This window comes from Pongo pygmaeus, chromosome 2 (genome assembly GCF_028885625.2).
Source record: "Pongo pygmaeus isolate AG05252 chromosome 2, NHGRI_mPonPyg2-v2.0_pri, whole genome shotgun sequence".
Classification (NCBI taxonomy): Eukaryota; Metazoa; Chordata; class Mammalia; order Primates; family Hominidae; genus Pongo; species Pongo pygmaeus.
Window position 1 is genome coordinate 121,947,427 of NC_085930.1, and position 14,194 is coordinate 121,961,620.

Sequence of the window (14,194 nt, forward strand, 5' to 3'; positions counted from 1 at the left end):
ACCCAAGCCTGAACTTTGGACACAGAAGAGTTGAACTTGGATTTTAAATTTCTTCAAGTCTCAGGATACGTATAACGTGGGGATAACATCTATTCTGTTGGGTTATTGTGAGAATAGTTTAGAGGTTTGTGAACTTTGCTGGTTGTTGGTGCTTCTAGGTTAAAATAAATATCTAACAGATTCATTTTTTAAGTGGTTAGTTCCAAACAACCTCATACATATTTATGTCTAAACAACTCAGTAGCTATTTGAAAAAATAATAACTATCAATTGAAAGAAAAATATTTTAGTTTCTTAAATAATCACAATTACTTATTAATGGGATGTGTGTACCTGTGGGTACTGCACAGCTTCTCAAACCTTGGAATCATACTGGACATTGCTGTTCTCTTTTCCTGTTCTACATTGATTTTTTTTTTAATCGTAGCACCTGCTGAAACTCTTTGCAAAAATATGATGGCATCGAAAGGAATGTAGTGTAATGTAATATTAAAACTGTGAAGAGTCCCTGAGTTTGTAGTACAGATGGTATGTTGAGTCTCGCCATGTATCCTTCAAAAAATGTAAAATAGGTTGCATTGCCTCTATCAGTTCACTGTATGACCTGGGTGCTTTGATGCATGGATGGAGAAACGTGGGATTTAGTAGGTTTTTTTTCTTTATTCATTCCTTTCACAAGTGCTAACTGAGTAGCAATGAAGTATCAGGTACACTGCTGGGTTCTGTGGGGAGGAAAACACTTTCCACCTCTGCAGAGTGTAGTCTAGTGGGGAAACCAGTCATTGAATCAGATAATCACACAAATGTAGACTTCAAATGGGGCCAGTGCCATGAGGGAGCATTTCAAAGTGCTACAAGAAAGAATATTTGACCTGGTCAGGAGAACTTAACATGGCAAGAAGGGGTAGGAACCGTATTCCAGGCAGGGGGAGTAGCATTCTGGGCAAGTGTTTTTCAAACTGTGGTGAAGGACTTGCTTCCACCCATCTGCCAATTGCACTGTTATTGGTTCATGACTAGTATGTAGCTTGTGTGGACCACGTGTGTTTGACAACTTCTGAACTGTTGAGACTTGTCCAACTGATCTGTGCATTTGGCTATTGAAACAAAGCCAAATGCAGGAAATGTTTCAAAAGGCTGTGGTGGTCTACAAACTGGTAACAGTTTGTAGACCACACTTTGAGTAACTGCTCCAGACAGCAAGAACAGCATGTGCAAAGGTCCTGTGGCAGGAGGCAACTTGGTGACTATGAAGGAAGAGAGAAAAGACTAGTGTCAGTGGAAGATGAAGTGAGAAGGTAGAAAAGTCAGCAGGGGCGGGCCTCAAGGCCACAGTAAGAATCTGAGGCTCAGGCGAAGACATTTCCATCCTGGTGGAGAAGGGGAAATTGTCTTGACTACTTCCTAGGTAATAGCTTGAGAAAATGAACAGGCCAGATATTTGGCTACAAAGATTCATTGTGTGATTTAAGCAAATTGTGTGATTTAAGCAAATTGCGTTGCTTAATCATTCTGTGATTTAAGCAAATTGCAGTTCTTCTTTTACCATGGATGTAGAGTTCAGTGGCATTTCAATGTCCCAGAGCAGGGGGAATCCTTGCCTTCGTGTGAATGGGCCTGCTGGAGCATGTCCAGATGGTTGCAGAAGCACCTCCAGTTCTGTGACAGATGCTGCCAGGTGCTCAGGCTCCTTATGGTACCCATGCCACTGGCAGGAAGTTGGAGACCAAGCTTGCTGCTGCTGTCTGGGTGTGAAACTGCCTCTCCTGGAGGCCTTGTGAATTTCAACTGTTCCTGTGAATTCATGTGGAGCATGTTGCAAGAGGCTGTGTTGCAGTGCTTCTGCCAGTCTCTGCCATTCTGAGGTTTAATGTGGTATCCATGGGTTCCGGGTGAAGTGTGGGCATGGCACCAAATCCTGAGTGGTCCTGGCCCTTGCCCACAAGTGCCCCATTATGAGCTTCCACTCTGATTTAAGAATCCAGTGCTCTCTCCCTACTCAGGCTAACTTCTATGGGCATCTGGGAGGGACTTTTGGTTTCCAGCTTCATGGATGTGGAGTCTTGATGTTGACTGCTGGATCACTTTGCTTTTCTCTGCTTTGCTGTGCAGAATAAGGTAGGAGAGAAAAATGATGTACTGTGGTTTCTCTGTGCAGGTACTTCGTACTGGATTTCGAGGCTGGCATCCTGCAGTATTTTGTGAATGAGCAAAGCAAACACCAGAAGCCTCGAGGAGTCCTGTCTTTATCTGGAGCCATAGTGTCCCTGAGCGATGAAGCTCCCCACATGCTGGTGGTGTACTCTGCTAATGGAGAGATGTTTAAACTGAGAGGTGCGTTCTTCTCCCGGTAACTTTTCAGACAGGCCTCTAGTTGCCAAGGTGATGGCTCTCTTGGTTTTCGATTTTTTGTTTTTTTAAATTGCCTCTGACAGTTTGCTGTGTTTGGAGGACTCTGTGGTGACACACATTGCCTCTCTTATCCCTGGGGTGGGGAGATGGAGCTGACATTAGGAATTACTTGTCCTAATTAACTGAGGAATTAAGGACAAAGGAAAGGTGAGTGATTCCCAAAGCAGTGCGCCTTAGGACTTCGAAGATCTTAAGTGTTAGCTCAGTATATTCTCTTTGACCTAATAGTATGAATCTTCACTACAGTGCCCTGTGAGGGCTGTGCTATACGGGCAAAACAAGCCCTTTAAGGGTCCTAGTGTTTTACCCCCAAAGTTTCTCTAGAACCGTTTCTTAGTAAAGTGCCCCTTTATTTGAGTTTTGTTCAATCCACTGTCGTACAGCCTGGTGAGAAGCCAACTGGAATGGAGTTAATGTCCTTTTGTATGCTTTCTTCCCTTTTCTTTGCTTCTTGAAAATGGATATGTTTGCTTTAATAAAGAAAAAAAAGAAAATGAATACCTGCCCAGCATCCCGGAAATGAGGATGACTTTCCAGGGAGTCCAGTATTCACCCTCAAGACACATCCATCGCACAGAAATGTCAGACTTGTGATAAAATTGCAGTGTAATTTGATTGCTAGATCATTCTACCAGGATCTGTTATGGTTGCATTGCTGTGATTCTTCTGCCACTTTTCTTCTAATAAAATAATGAAATGAAACAACAAATCCAAATGCCCACAAGTGCATGCACACACACACACACACGGACACGCAGAGTCTATATTATTTATCAAGGCTTGAGGAAAAGTAGTATGTATTAAGTATTGAGAGGTGGTTGAAAATTCTGCCTTTTTTAATGTAACATTTTCTTTTGACTAGGAGCTAAGTACAAAGAAACGGCTGCTTGCTATCTGTTCGTGACCATGATCAGTTGCCTCTGCAAAGTCAGACTGAGGGACTACATTCCTCACCTCTCAGCCCAGTTTTCACCATTCTTCTGCCAAGCTTTACTACCCAAGAGATGGAATAAGCTAATGTTTATTATCTATATACAAGTCATATTTCAGAATCTATAAAACAATCCAAAAACCTAGGAAGTAAAAATGTCTATAGTTGATAAAAAAATTTTCAGGAATGTGATAAGATTCATGTTCTCTTGAGATTCATGCAGTGTGCATTCCAGCTGGCTAGATTTATATGGTCCTTGGCTTCGCTTTGCCATTTATTGCTTAATAAATTGTCAGTGCAGAAACAATCGCAGACGAAAAACGTAATGGCACTTTCCACCCTCCCTGTGGTTTATAAAATGATACAAACCCAAACAAAAGAAATATCCGACTAATTTGACAATTGAGCCATCTTGTTTTGCCATTGAATCATTAATATCCTTTGGATTATTAAGCCCTAGGTTTTTTTTAGAGGGCAATTTTAATAGCAAATATAGACGTTTTATGATCTGCATGGAATAATCACAATTGCTAAATTTAGCTAAAGCTTAACTATAAAAAAAAGTCAGGATAAATTTCTGCATGTTTATGGCTTGTCCTTAGCCCATCCCACAAGGAACTGGCTGTTGGTGTCTCATTTCACATCTTACCTGCACATTGTAGGAGTTGGATCATGATATCATGAGATGCACAGCTTTTGGGAGTATTTTTGATGCAAAGCCTTTGGATAGTATTGCCACAAACTGGCAATTCTTCAAGTTTACTAAGGAAAAAGGCCCTAATTTCTGCGAAGTCCTTTGTCTTTGGAAGTTCATTACACCTGGTACACTCTGTAAATTAGACTTGTGTAACAGGCCTTTTGACAGACAAATCATTTGGGATTTGTAGGGGCCATCTTCATGCCTTAAATAGAACTAAGCCAAAGAATTTCCCATTTGGTAACTCTAGATTTCTTCACCTGAAAGTTCAAGCTGAAGTCAGGTTTTATGGACAAATGACACTTAGGCCCAGTTTTGTAAACAGTTATAATTTCCAGGGAATCGTTGTTTCTTTTCATAGTCAACATTAATGCAGCTAGTATTATAATATTTATGCAGTTATTTGTGTGATTAGATTGATGATTTAGATTTCATTAGAACCTGTTGTGTGCCCATGATATTTAAGAATAACTTTATATATATTATTTGAGAGATAGGTTATAGATTGAAGGATATAACTATACAACATGACTACTTGCACTTTAATGTCTCTTTGGGGGAAATTTGAGGCTCTCTAAGGCAGCATTTGGTATCTTGCTCTTTGCAATCGTATGAATCTTTGAGAACATACTAAAATGGTAATTCAACTGAATGCTTATTTTGTAAATGCTAGTAACACCACAATACAGCCCTGGTAGATAGCAAAAGGCCCTGAAAAAGTGCCCTTTGAGGCCGGGCACAGTGGCTCAGCCTGTAATCCCAGCACTTTGGTAGGCCAAGGTGGGTGGATCATGAGGTCAGGAGATTAAGACCATCCTGGCTAACACAGTGAAACCCCATCTCTACTAAAAAATACAAAAAACATAGCCAGGAATGGTGGCGGGTGCCTGTAGTCCCAGCTACTCAGGAGGCTGAGGCAGAAGAATGGTATGAACCCAGGAGGCAGAGCTTGCAGTGAGCTGAGATGGTGCCACTGCACCCCAGCCTGGGCGACAGAGCGAGACTCTGTCTCAAAAAAAAAAAAAAAAAATGCCGTTTGATACTCATATTAGCTACACAAGGTTAGAGGCATTTGAAAATAAGCATGTGGTTCCTTGCCTGCTGCCTTTTTAAATAAGTATTATAGAAATGACTTTTTTCAGAGGAGGCTAAAAAATGGCAAAATTATTCTTATAACGGGTATTTCAGAATCCATTTTTCATATGGCTCAAGAGAGGATTTTCCGTGGGATTCAGTGCAGTCTCTGTTTTGGTGTAAGTACAGGCCGCTTGAGAACGTCGTGATCTGTGCTCGCTTCCCCACCTTCTTGCTACCTCTCACTCCCCAGGCTCCCCACCTGCTTAGGTGGGTGTAGAAATAAGTTGGATGTGTTTTGGAACAATCTCTGCAATCATTTCTTTCTCTGTTTTCTCTATTTTAGCTGCTGATGCAAAAGAGAAACAATTCTGGGTGACTCAGCTTCGAGCTTGTGCCAAATACCACATGGAAATGAATTCTAAGGTAAGTCCCCGTGAGAAAGGAAGGAGGCATTCGAATAACCAGCCTGGCTTTCAGCCCCATTATTTGTTTCTTCGGGGAAGGTGTTTTTCATGTTATTTTTTAAGTTGCCCACTGCAGTGGAATTCCTACTTGTCCTGCTGCACATAGATTTAAAGCCAGGAGAAATGTAAGATTTTCTTGTAGGTAGAATACGCAGGAACGTAGACACTATGGGAACCGAATCTGGAAAGACACTTTTGCATTCTGTTGTCAATTTAGGCAGCTGTTAATTGGTCTATTGAGAAGCTCTAGTGGATGATTTCATTGTGGAGACAGAGTTGTCAGATTTACAGTTCGTGAAGACTAGTAGCCATCACCGATCCTTAAATAAAACCTAGACCCCGTATTGCTTATGTACTTTGCAAGGAGCTTCTGCATTCCTAGTGTATCAAAACGTTCTCGGGTAATTTGGCATCCAAGTATGATTTATTCTCTCCTGGGGACCTTGTGAGATCTTGTGTTAGGTGTGCAGGAGGTAGGAGGTGGGCATTTTCATGGATTATTGTGGAAGATTTACAGTCATTAAAATACAGGAAACAATTTCAAAATGCATTTATCTAGGGCAATAAATATTTGTTAAAATTAATGTTCCAAGGGCTACTCCTTTATATCATTAGTTCAAATATAGTTATTGTATCCAACTGCTATCTTTTTCTGTATTCCATGCATCCTGTAGAAAGATCCACTCTTCAAACTTCTGATGATTCCATCTACTAGAACCTGCCTGCTTTCTGGGTCAGGGCCATGTGAAATGCCTTAGTTAGATACACCTGGCTGTTCTGCCTCCAAATACAAACTAAAAATACTTTCTTCATAATGCCTTTTTTTTTTTTTTTTTTTAAAGAGACATCCCCTTTTCCTTAACTTGCTTAGGACAGTGGCACTTACCTGTAATGCCTCGCTTAACTTGCCCTAAGCCGAATCTTCAGGAACTGTAGGTACAGCCCTCATTCTAAAGCATTTTCCCCCAACTGGCCTTCTTTATTTTCCAAGAATTATAGTAGGAGTTCTCAACATTTAATTGGTACTTTATATACATCTAGGAAGTGCAGTTTGTTATTGTCTTTTTATATGTGTCTTTACTTTTTATAAACCAGAACAGAAGAGAATAAAAGTAGAAGGACTTATCCCCACCTATTGCCCTATGTGCTCATTAGAGATAGTTGTTCTTAACTGTTCTTGCATATGTTTCTAGTAAATTTAGGTATGTGTTAGTATGTCTTGGTATGTGTATGTGTATATAACTGTATCTACATAAATACATGTTTTTATACAAATGGGGATCACATGCATACTGTTCTCCTTTTTTTTTTCTTAATATATTTTGGAGATCTTTTTACATTAGGCACATGGATTTACTTGCACTCCTTTTTGGATGGCCAGATGGTGTTTTTAGGAATGGATGTCAGTGCCTTATTTAAGTCTTCTACTAATGGAAATTTAGAGTTGTTTCCTTATTGTTGTTGTCACATATAATGCTGTAATGTGTGACGTCTTTGTGCATATATATTCTTATACCTCTAGGTGTCTATCTGTAGGATGAATTTATACCAGTGGAATTGCTAGATCATAGAATATGTCTTTGAAATTTTCATAGACGTTGCTAAATTGTCTTCTACAACAGTTGCCCTTATTTGTACTCCCACCAGTTCTGTAAGGGTTTCTTTCCCCCTCTCATTAACGCGTGTTATTAACATTCAGGTTTTTATATTCTCTCAGATCAAAATTGGATACCTCATTATTTTTATTTTCATGTCTAAAATCATGACTGGGGCCAAGTATGTCTTCAAATGTTTATTGGCCATTCTTAAAAATAATGCAAACTACCACTTTATATCCTTTGGTTGTTTTTCTATTGAGCTCATTTTTTCCTCTTGATTTGTAGTAGCTCTTTGTGTACAAAGGATTTTTTTTGGCCTGTCATTTGTACTGTTGATATTTTCTCCTAGTAGACAATTTGTATTTTGAGTTTGAATAGAATTTTTACTCTGTAGAATATTTAAGCTTTTGCAGTCAAGTTTATGAGTATTTTTATTTTTGGCTTTTGGTTTTGTATCATATTTAGAAAGGCCATCTCTGGTCCAAAATTATGAAAATATTATTCACTGTTTTCAAGGAGTTTATATGTTAATTATTATATTTAAATCACTGATTCATCTGGAATTTATTTTGGAAGTGGGAATTGAGGTAGGGGAACCAACTTTAAGTACATTAATATTTTGATGAATCATTGTAGAGAAGGAAAGTTAAAGGCTTCCTAATGGTAGTTAAAAAAAAAAAAAGAATTTGAAGATTCTTGGAAGCAGAATTTGATTTCCTGATATGTTCTCTGGTTAGCTTCAGGAATACTGACTAATCTATTAATATTAGAATCAAAATAAATAATAATTTAGAAGTTTAGGCCTGTAGAATTTCTTATTTGAGAAATGGAGATGAAAGTGCTATTACCACTCATTTATATCCTAGCTAGCATGATCAACTAGGGAATAATAATTTTAAAACTGTGAACAGACCTTATTATTCAGTGACAGCATTATCAAATTCAAGGCTGCTTAAGCAGAAGTTAAATAGTGAAAACAAGGATGGGCTCAAAGTGAATATAAACTTGATGTCTAGTTAACTATAGTATTGCTGCTTAATTTGCATCATGGTTATTAGGAATATATGCCAAGCCTCCTCTTTACCATGTTTCTTCTTTATTCTCAGCAGATCAGATCCCTTTACAGTAGACTATAGAGAATACTTTCCCTACAGCTGCTTGGAATTTTGCCTTTTAAAAACTCTTATGTAAAATCATGTTCAGGGTGGGAAAAAAAATAAAATTGTGTTCCCTGGAACAAATATTAGGTAAAATGGTGCTATAATTCAAACTCATTTTAGTAAGAACTACAGGATAGCCAGATGCATAGAACTGTAGAGCTGAAAAAGGCTTTAAGGATGACCCAGCCAGTGGTTTCAAAACCCAGACCTGCCTTAGTCACCACCTGATGAAGTTTTTCCCCAGTCCAGAGTGAAATGAGAAAAACAAGGAGGGAATTATTCCCAAAGACAACTTTATTTAAAATAAGTGACTACTCTTCTTTTCAAAAATTATGTTGCTTTGCTTTTGGATGGTTAAAATATTCTTCCTTTTTATTGTAGAATATGGTAGAATATTGATTGCATTTTTTAAAAATTGAGGTTTATTGGAGTATAATTTGCATACAATAAAATTTACTCCTTTTAAGTGTAAAGTTCAATGAGTTTTGACAAATATATAGAGTCGTGTAACCACCACTGTACTCACAATTCCGCCCTGCCAGCAAGTTCCCTCATTACCCCCTTTATGATCAATCTCCTCGCTGACCCCTCTGCAGCTGGCAACTGCTGATTGGTTTCCTATTTATAGTTCTGCTTTTTCTAGAATGTTCTATAGGTAGAATTATATGACCTTTCACATCGGACTTCTGTTACTTACAAAAAAGTTTTTGGGGCTGGATGTGGTGGCTCACACCTGTAATCCCAGCACTTTGGGAGGCTGAGGCAGGCAGATTGCTCGAGTCTGGGAGTTTGAGACCGGCCTGGGCAACATGGTGAAACCCTGTCTCCAAAAAATACCAAAAAAATTAGCTGGGCATGGTGGCGCACACCTGTAGTCTCAGCTTCTCAGGAGACTGAGATGGGAGGATTGCTTGAGCCCAGGAGACAGAGGTTGCATCGAACTGAGATTGTACCACTGTACTCCAGCCTGGGTGACGGAGTGAGATCATGTCTCAAAAAAAAAAAAAAAAAAAAGCTTTTAAATTTCATCCATGCTGTTGTGTGTATCAGTAGTTGATTCTTTCTTTACATTTTAGCTATTTTAGTGGAATTATGATTCTTTTTGTTCTTAATATTCTTACTTGCAAAAATCAAAAGTGTGAATAACCCTAAGTCAATTCCCAGACTTAAAAAAAAAAAAACCAAAAAAACATGTATTGGCCTTTGAAATCCAGAGGTCTGGCTATCTCGCCCAGCCTCCATTGATTTATACACAAGGACACCCCAACCAGGAGGCTGTAGTGCTAAGACTGGAACCTGGGTCTCCTGCTTTCTTGTCCTTGCTCTGACATCTAGCCTCACAGATGTCAGCTAGGGCCACCATGTGCTTCCCTCTGTGGGTGATGGGGTCCCTTCTAGGACAGTTTTGGATTCTGCATGATCAGAAACTGACATACAGACAAAATCTCCCTTTTCTCCATGTCACATAGGTTCATCCTGTGGCTTCCAGTGTGACTTGAGGTGGAGTCACCGGGGTATGGGATTGGTCTGCCAGGAAGAATAGAACACAGACTTCCCCTGAAAACACAAACAACAAAACAAAACATCCAGCCTTTAGTGCATTATAAAAATTAAAGCAGCATTGATGGAGAATGTGTTAAGAGAGAGTCATAAAGACCATTCTTATGAGAATCTACTTGTGTATGACTTTGAAGGTCTCAAATGCAAGAAATGCAAGAGTGAGTTTCTTGCGTGTGTGTGTGTGTGTGTGTGTGTGTGTGTGTGTTTTGAGACAGGGTCTCATTCTGTTGCTCAAGCTGGCATGTGATGGTGCAATTAGTGGTACAGCCTTGACCTCCCAGTCTCTCAATCCATCCTCCCACCTTAGCCTCCTGAGCAGCTGGGACCATAGGCACACACCATCATCCCTGGCTAATTTTTTGTAGAAACAGGGTTTCTCCACGTAGCCCAGGCTGTTCTGCAACTCCTGGGCTCAAGCGATCCTCCTGCCTTGCCCTCCCAAAGTGCTGGGATTATAGGCATGAGCCACTGAGCCTGAATTCTTGTGGTTTTTATCAAGTGGGTGGTCTTAGGAAACTTCTAGGATAGGAACAGTGGTGTTATAGGAATTCAGTAAGCACTGAGGATGAATCAGGAACTGGCCTGTTGGAAGAAGTAATAATAATTAATACTTTATACTAGTGTGAGCTTCATCCATGATTGTGTTACTCTTCACAGAGGTCATGTGAGGTAGGTGGTGTTATTTCCATTTTTATAAATTAGAAAATGGAGGCCAACTGAACCTAAATGACAGGCTGAAAGTCACACAGCTGTTAAGTGACTAAGCTGGGACAAAAGCCCAATTGCTTAGCATGCTCCCTCTTCTTTCCATCTCCCATCCTACTTTATTGGAATAATTTGAATAGAAAGGTTCACCCCCATCCCCTTGAGTCCCATATTTTCATATATTGCAGAGGAAACAGCTCTGGAATAGGATGTCTGCAATCTTTATGTAATCAAAGGAATCCTTGTTCCATCTTCTAAATTGATTCTGATTCTACAGTTTTTTAAGTGATATTGCTTAAAATTACATTAGCCTTTTGCACTCATTTTTTGGGGATGTAAGCTTATTATACAAGATGAGCGTTTTGGTGGAGGGGGTGGTCCTGTAAACTTTGAATGAACAGTGTCTTCTGATTAATTGAATATATCCATCTTTCAATTCATGACATTCTGGTTTAGAAATGATACTGTGGGGTTCAGAGTGAGAAGACCTGTTTAAATCCCTGCTCTGCCAATGATGTATTGAGCATACCTGCTTAGGCCATTTTTTTTTTACTTAACCTCTGTCTCCTCATCTTTGAAATGATATCTGTCTCATAAGGTTGTCATACAGCTCAAGCAAGAGAGTGAAGTGAAAGCCATTTGCTGATGTGAAGCACTCCTTGGAGTTGGGGGCTTAGTAGCAGGTGCTGATTTTCAGTAAGGCTGCTGCTTGGAAGTTCAGACTCCTGACCGCCCTTGGTGCTTTGACAAATCTCTCAAGGAAAACAACTTTGCTTTTTAATCCATTCGTGGCTGTGTGTCTGTTTATCAGTCTGTTTTTAGATAGGCTCTATTATTTTCAAGTGACCACATCAAAGAATGTAGGGCCATTCAAAATCAACAAAAGTCAATATTTGGGAGTGGGGTCGGGAGTTGGAGAAATTTATGAATAGTGCTGTTTTCAAGTTACTTTTGACCTTTGTGAAAAGTGGGGTAAAAAGATCAAAAGTCAAGTGATTAGGGAACATTTAAAAGACATTCATACAAGAACATTTTAGTTTCATTGGCTTTAATTCAGACTGAGAAAATTTTTAAAGGCCAAACTTGATGGAAACTTACAATATTTTCAATAGTTTTTGGATTTTTTTTTTCTGGATATGGAAGGTGGATTCATTTGTGGAGATGACTTGTACACGAAGTGTAATAATAGCTTATGAGTCTGCTGTGATGCTAGTTGGGCTTTAGTATCTTCTCCCCTGACGTTTCATCCCTAAAGGATAAATGTGTGACAGACAGTGATGCTTATCACTTCCTCAAGTAGCGCTTGGCAGCCACCTAGACAATGGCGGGGGAGGTGGAATGTGGTGCTTCAAAACCCGATGGAGCTTGGGGATTGCCTTTTTGGTTCAGGTGGCTGTTTTCTGACTGGCATTCCCCATCCTCACTGCAAATGTATTCTTAGTGCCAATTCATCTCTAACAGCTTGCAAAGGCCTTGTTTTCTATAATGGAAGTAGCATTATTTTTAAAGATTATGAATATTACCTATATGCCATATAAAACATTCAGAAGATAGAAAAGTATTTTAAAAGGTCACCCCAGACCCCACCCCCAGACATAATCTGACGCTACCATTTGGGTGTGCATCCCTCCAGGCACCTTTTAATGTGGAAAAATGCAGAGAGACACATGACTCCATTTGGAGGTCCATCCTGCCCGTCTTTTTTTTTTCTTGTATGTTCGTATGCACGGAACTTGTACACATTTTGTTTTCATGGGCAGTTTACATCTCTGTGAGGAGGAACTAGGAAGATCAGACTTTGGCCATAGACCTATTCTATGTTTGGGCTGTTTTATTTTTAAGGTGACTGTGAGAGTGTTCAATTGGGGACCTGTTTCTTAGAACATTTCTGGGATCTCTCTTGTGTTTTATCTTCCTTCCAGTCAGCTACTTGCCCTTCCCTCTGGGTCATTTCTGACCCCTTGTTCTGTCTGTCTCCCTCCCTCCCTCCATCCCTCTCTCCCTCCCTTCCTCCCTTCCTTTCTCTTTCTTCTTGTCTCACTCTGCGCCCAGGCTGGAGTGCAGTGCCGTGATCTTGGCTCACTGCAACCTCCGCCTCCCAGGTTCAAGCAATTCCCTTGCCTCAGCCTCCTGAGTAGCTGGGATTACAGGTGCGCACCACCATGCCTGGCTAATGTTTTGTATTTTTAGTAGAGACAGGGTTTCACCATGTTGGCCAGGCTGGTCTCAAACTTCTGACCTCAAGTGATCCACCCTTCTTGGGCTCCCAAAGTGCTGGGATTACAGGCGAGAGCCACCGTGTCCCGCCTGTGTCCTGTTCTTGATTAGCTCCAAGTGGGAAGTTGAGAAAATAAAGGGAAGTGTTTCCTGGTATTTTATACATCTAACAGTATGGAAAGCACAGCAACTTTTTTTTTTTCTATCTATGGATAAAAAAGCAAGAAAATGCAGATATATGTAGATGTATTGGAAATAGTTTATGATACTCACTGCATTAGAAATCCTTTCTCTGGGCTTCTAGGACCCCAGGCCTGACTCTCTCCTGGCACTTACTAATGACCTGGTTTCCCGTCTCCTGCACTTGACCCTGTGCTCACTGAGAGCAAACAGTGGTGGCTACACTGAGGATGGCAGTAGGTCTCTGTGAATCTTCATCTGTGTAAAGAGTTTGAAGACACTGTGGTTAGACTGGCATATAGTTAGGGCTTTTTGTCCTTGCTAGGTAATTCTAAATTAAAATACAAATTTTAGGATAAAGTCTTATGCAGATTTGATCATGGAGGAATATGATTGTCTAACACAGGACTTTAAATTCATTATAAGTCATAGGGGGTCTTGAATGAACAGCAAAAGCTACTGAGTTTTGAGGAGTGTATATATTAATATTCATGCTGGAAGCTGCCCAAATTACAGGTCTTTTGGATTTTTTCTTTTTCCCTATCCCCTTAGAATGATAATTGCACATTAATTCACTTGTGGCCTTGTGGTATTAAGAGCCCTGTCTTACCCCTGTCCACCGGGGTCTGGACAGCCCCAAGAGTAGGTGGGGCAGCAATTCCTCACCCCTTCTAGCTGTGAGGGACCTGCCTGTGTTTACAAAACTTCCAATGATAGCTGACACCAGTGATATACCCTAACTCTCCTCCCCTGCCTTTGTCGTAGCATCTGTACTCTCCAAGCATGTAGGGGCTTTAGTCAGGGCATGTTAGAGCACTGGACAGTGAGAAAGGAGGCCGTAGAGAGATGGGCTGGCTTGGCACCCTGGCTGACACTGGTTGGTTCCACATCCACTCTGACTCAGGAGAGCATGCTCTGTGGGTATCTTCTGTTCCTGAAGGCTGTGTGTCCTGAAGCCACTGTTCCCACTTGTGTGGTTGAGTGCACAGGAGTGTGTGGCTAGGTTGAGAGACCAACTGATAGACCTCGCCCCTGCTTGCCAGGTGCAGACACCACACCTGTTTGGGGACACTGAGAAACTTTACTTGGGGAGGCCTAGGGGATGTGTGGGCTGCTTCCGGGGAATTAAAGGGTTTGTTTGTTGGGGTGGGAAGGAGGAGACAGGAGTGGGGAATTCTATCCATAGCAAAATG

At 40.5% G+C, this 14,194-nt stretch overlaps 1 protein-coding gene across 6 annotated transcripts in view; it reads left to right on the forward strand.

Moving 5' to 3' along the window:
• OSBPL10 (oxysterol binding protein like 10) overlaps nucleotides 1-14,194 on the forward strand; it is a 318,091-nt gene that overhangs the window by 97,355 nt on the left and 206,542 nt on the right. For all 6 annotated transcript variants that reach the window (XM_054479482.2, XM_054479480.2, XM_054479485.2 and 3 more), the window contains exons 2-3: nucleotides 2,159-2,334; nucleotides 5,461-5,540. In XM_054479482.2, coding sequence (XP_054335457.1) covers nucleotides 2,159-2,334; nucleotides 5,461-5,540 — 256 coding nt within the window. The remainder of the gene's footprint in view (nucleotides 1-2,158; nucleotides 2,335-5,460; nucleotides 5,541-14,194) is intronic.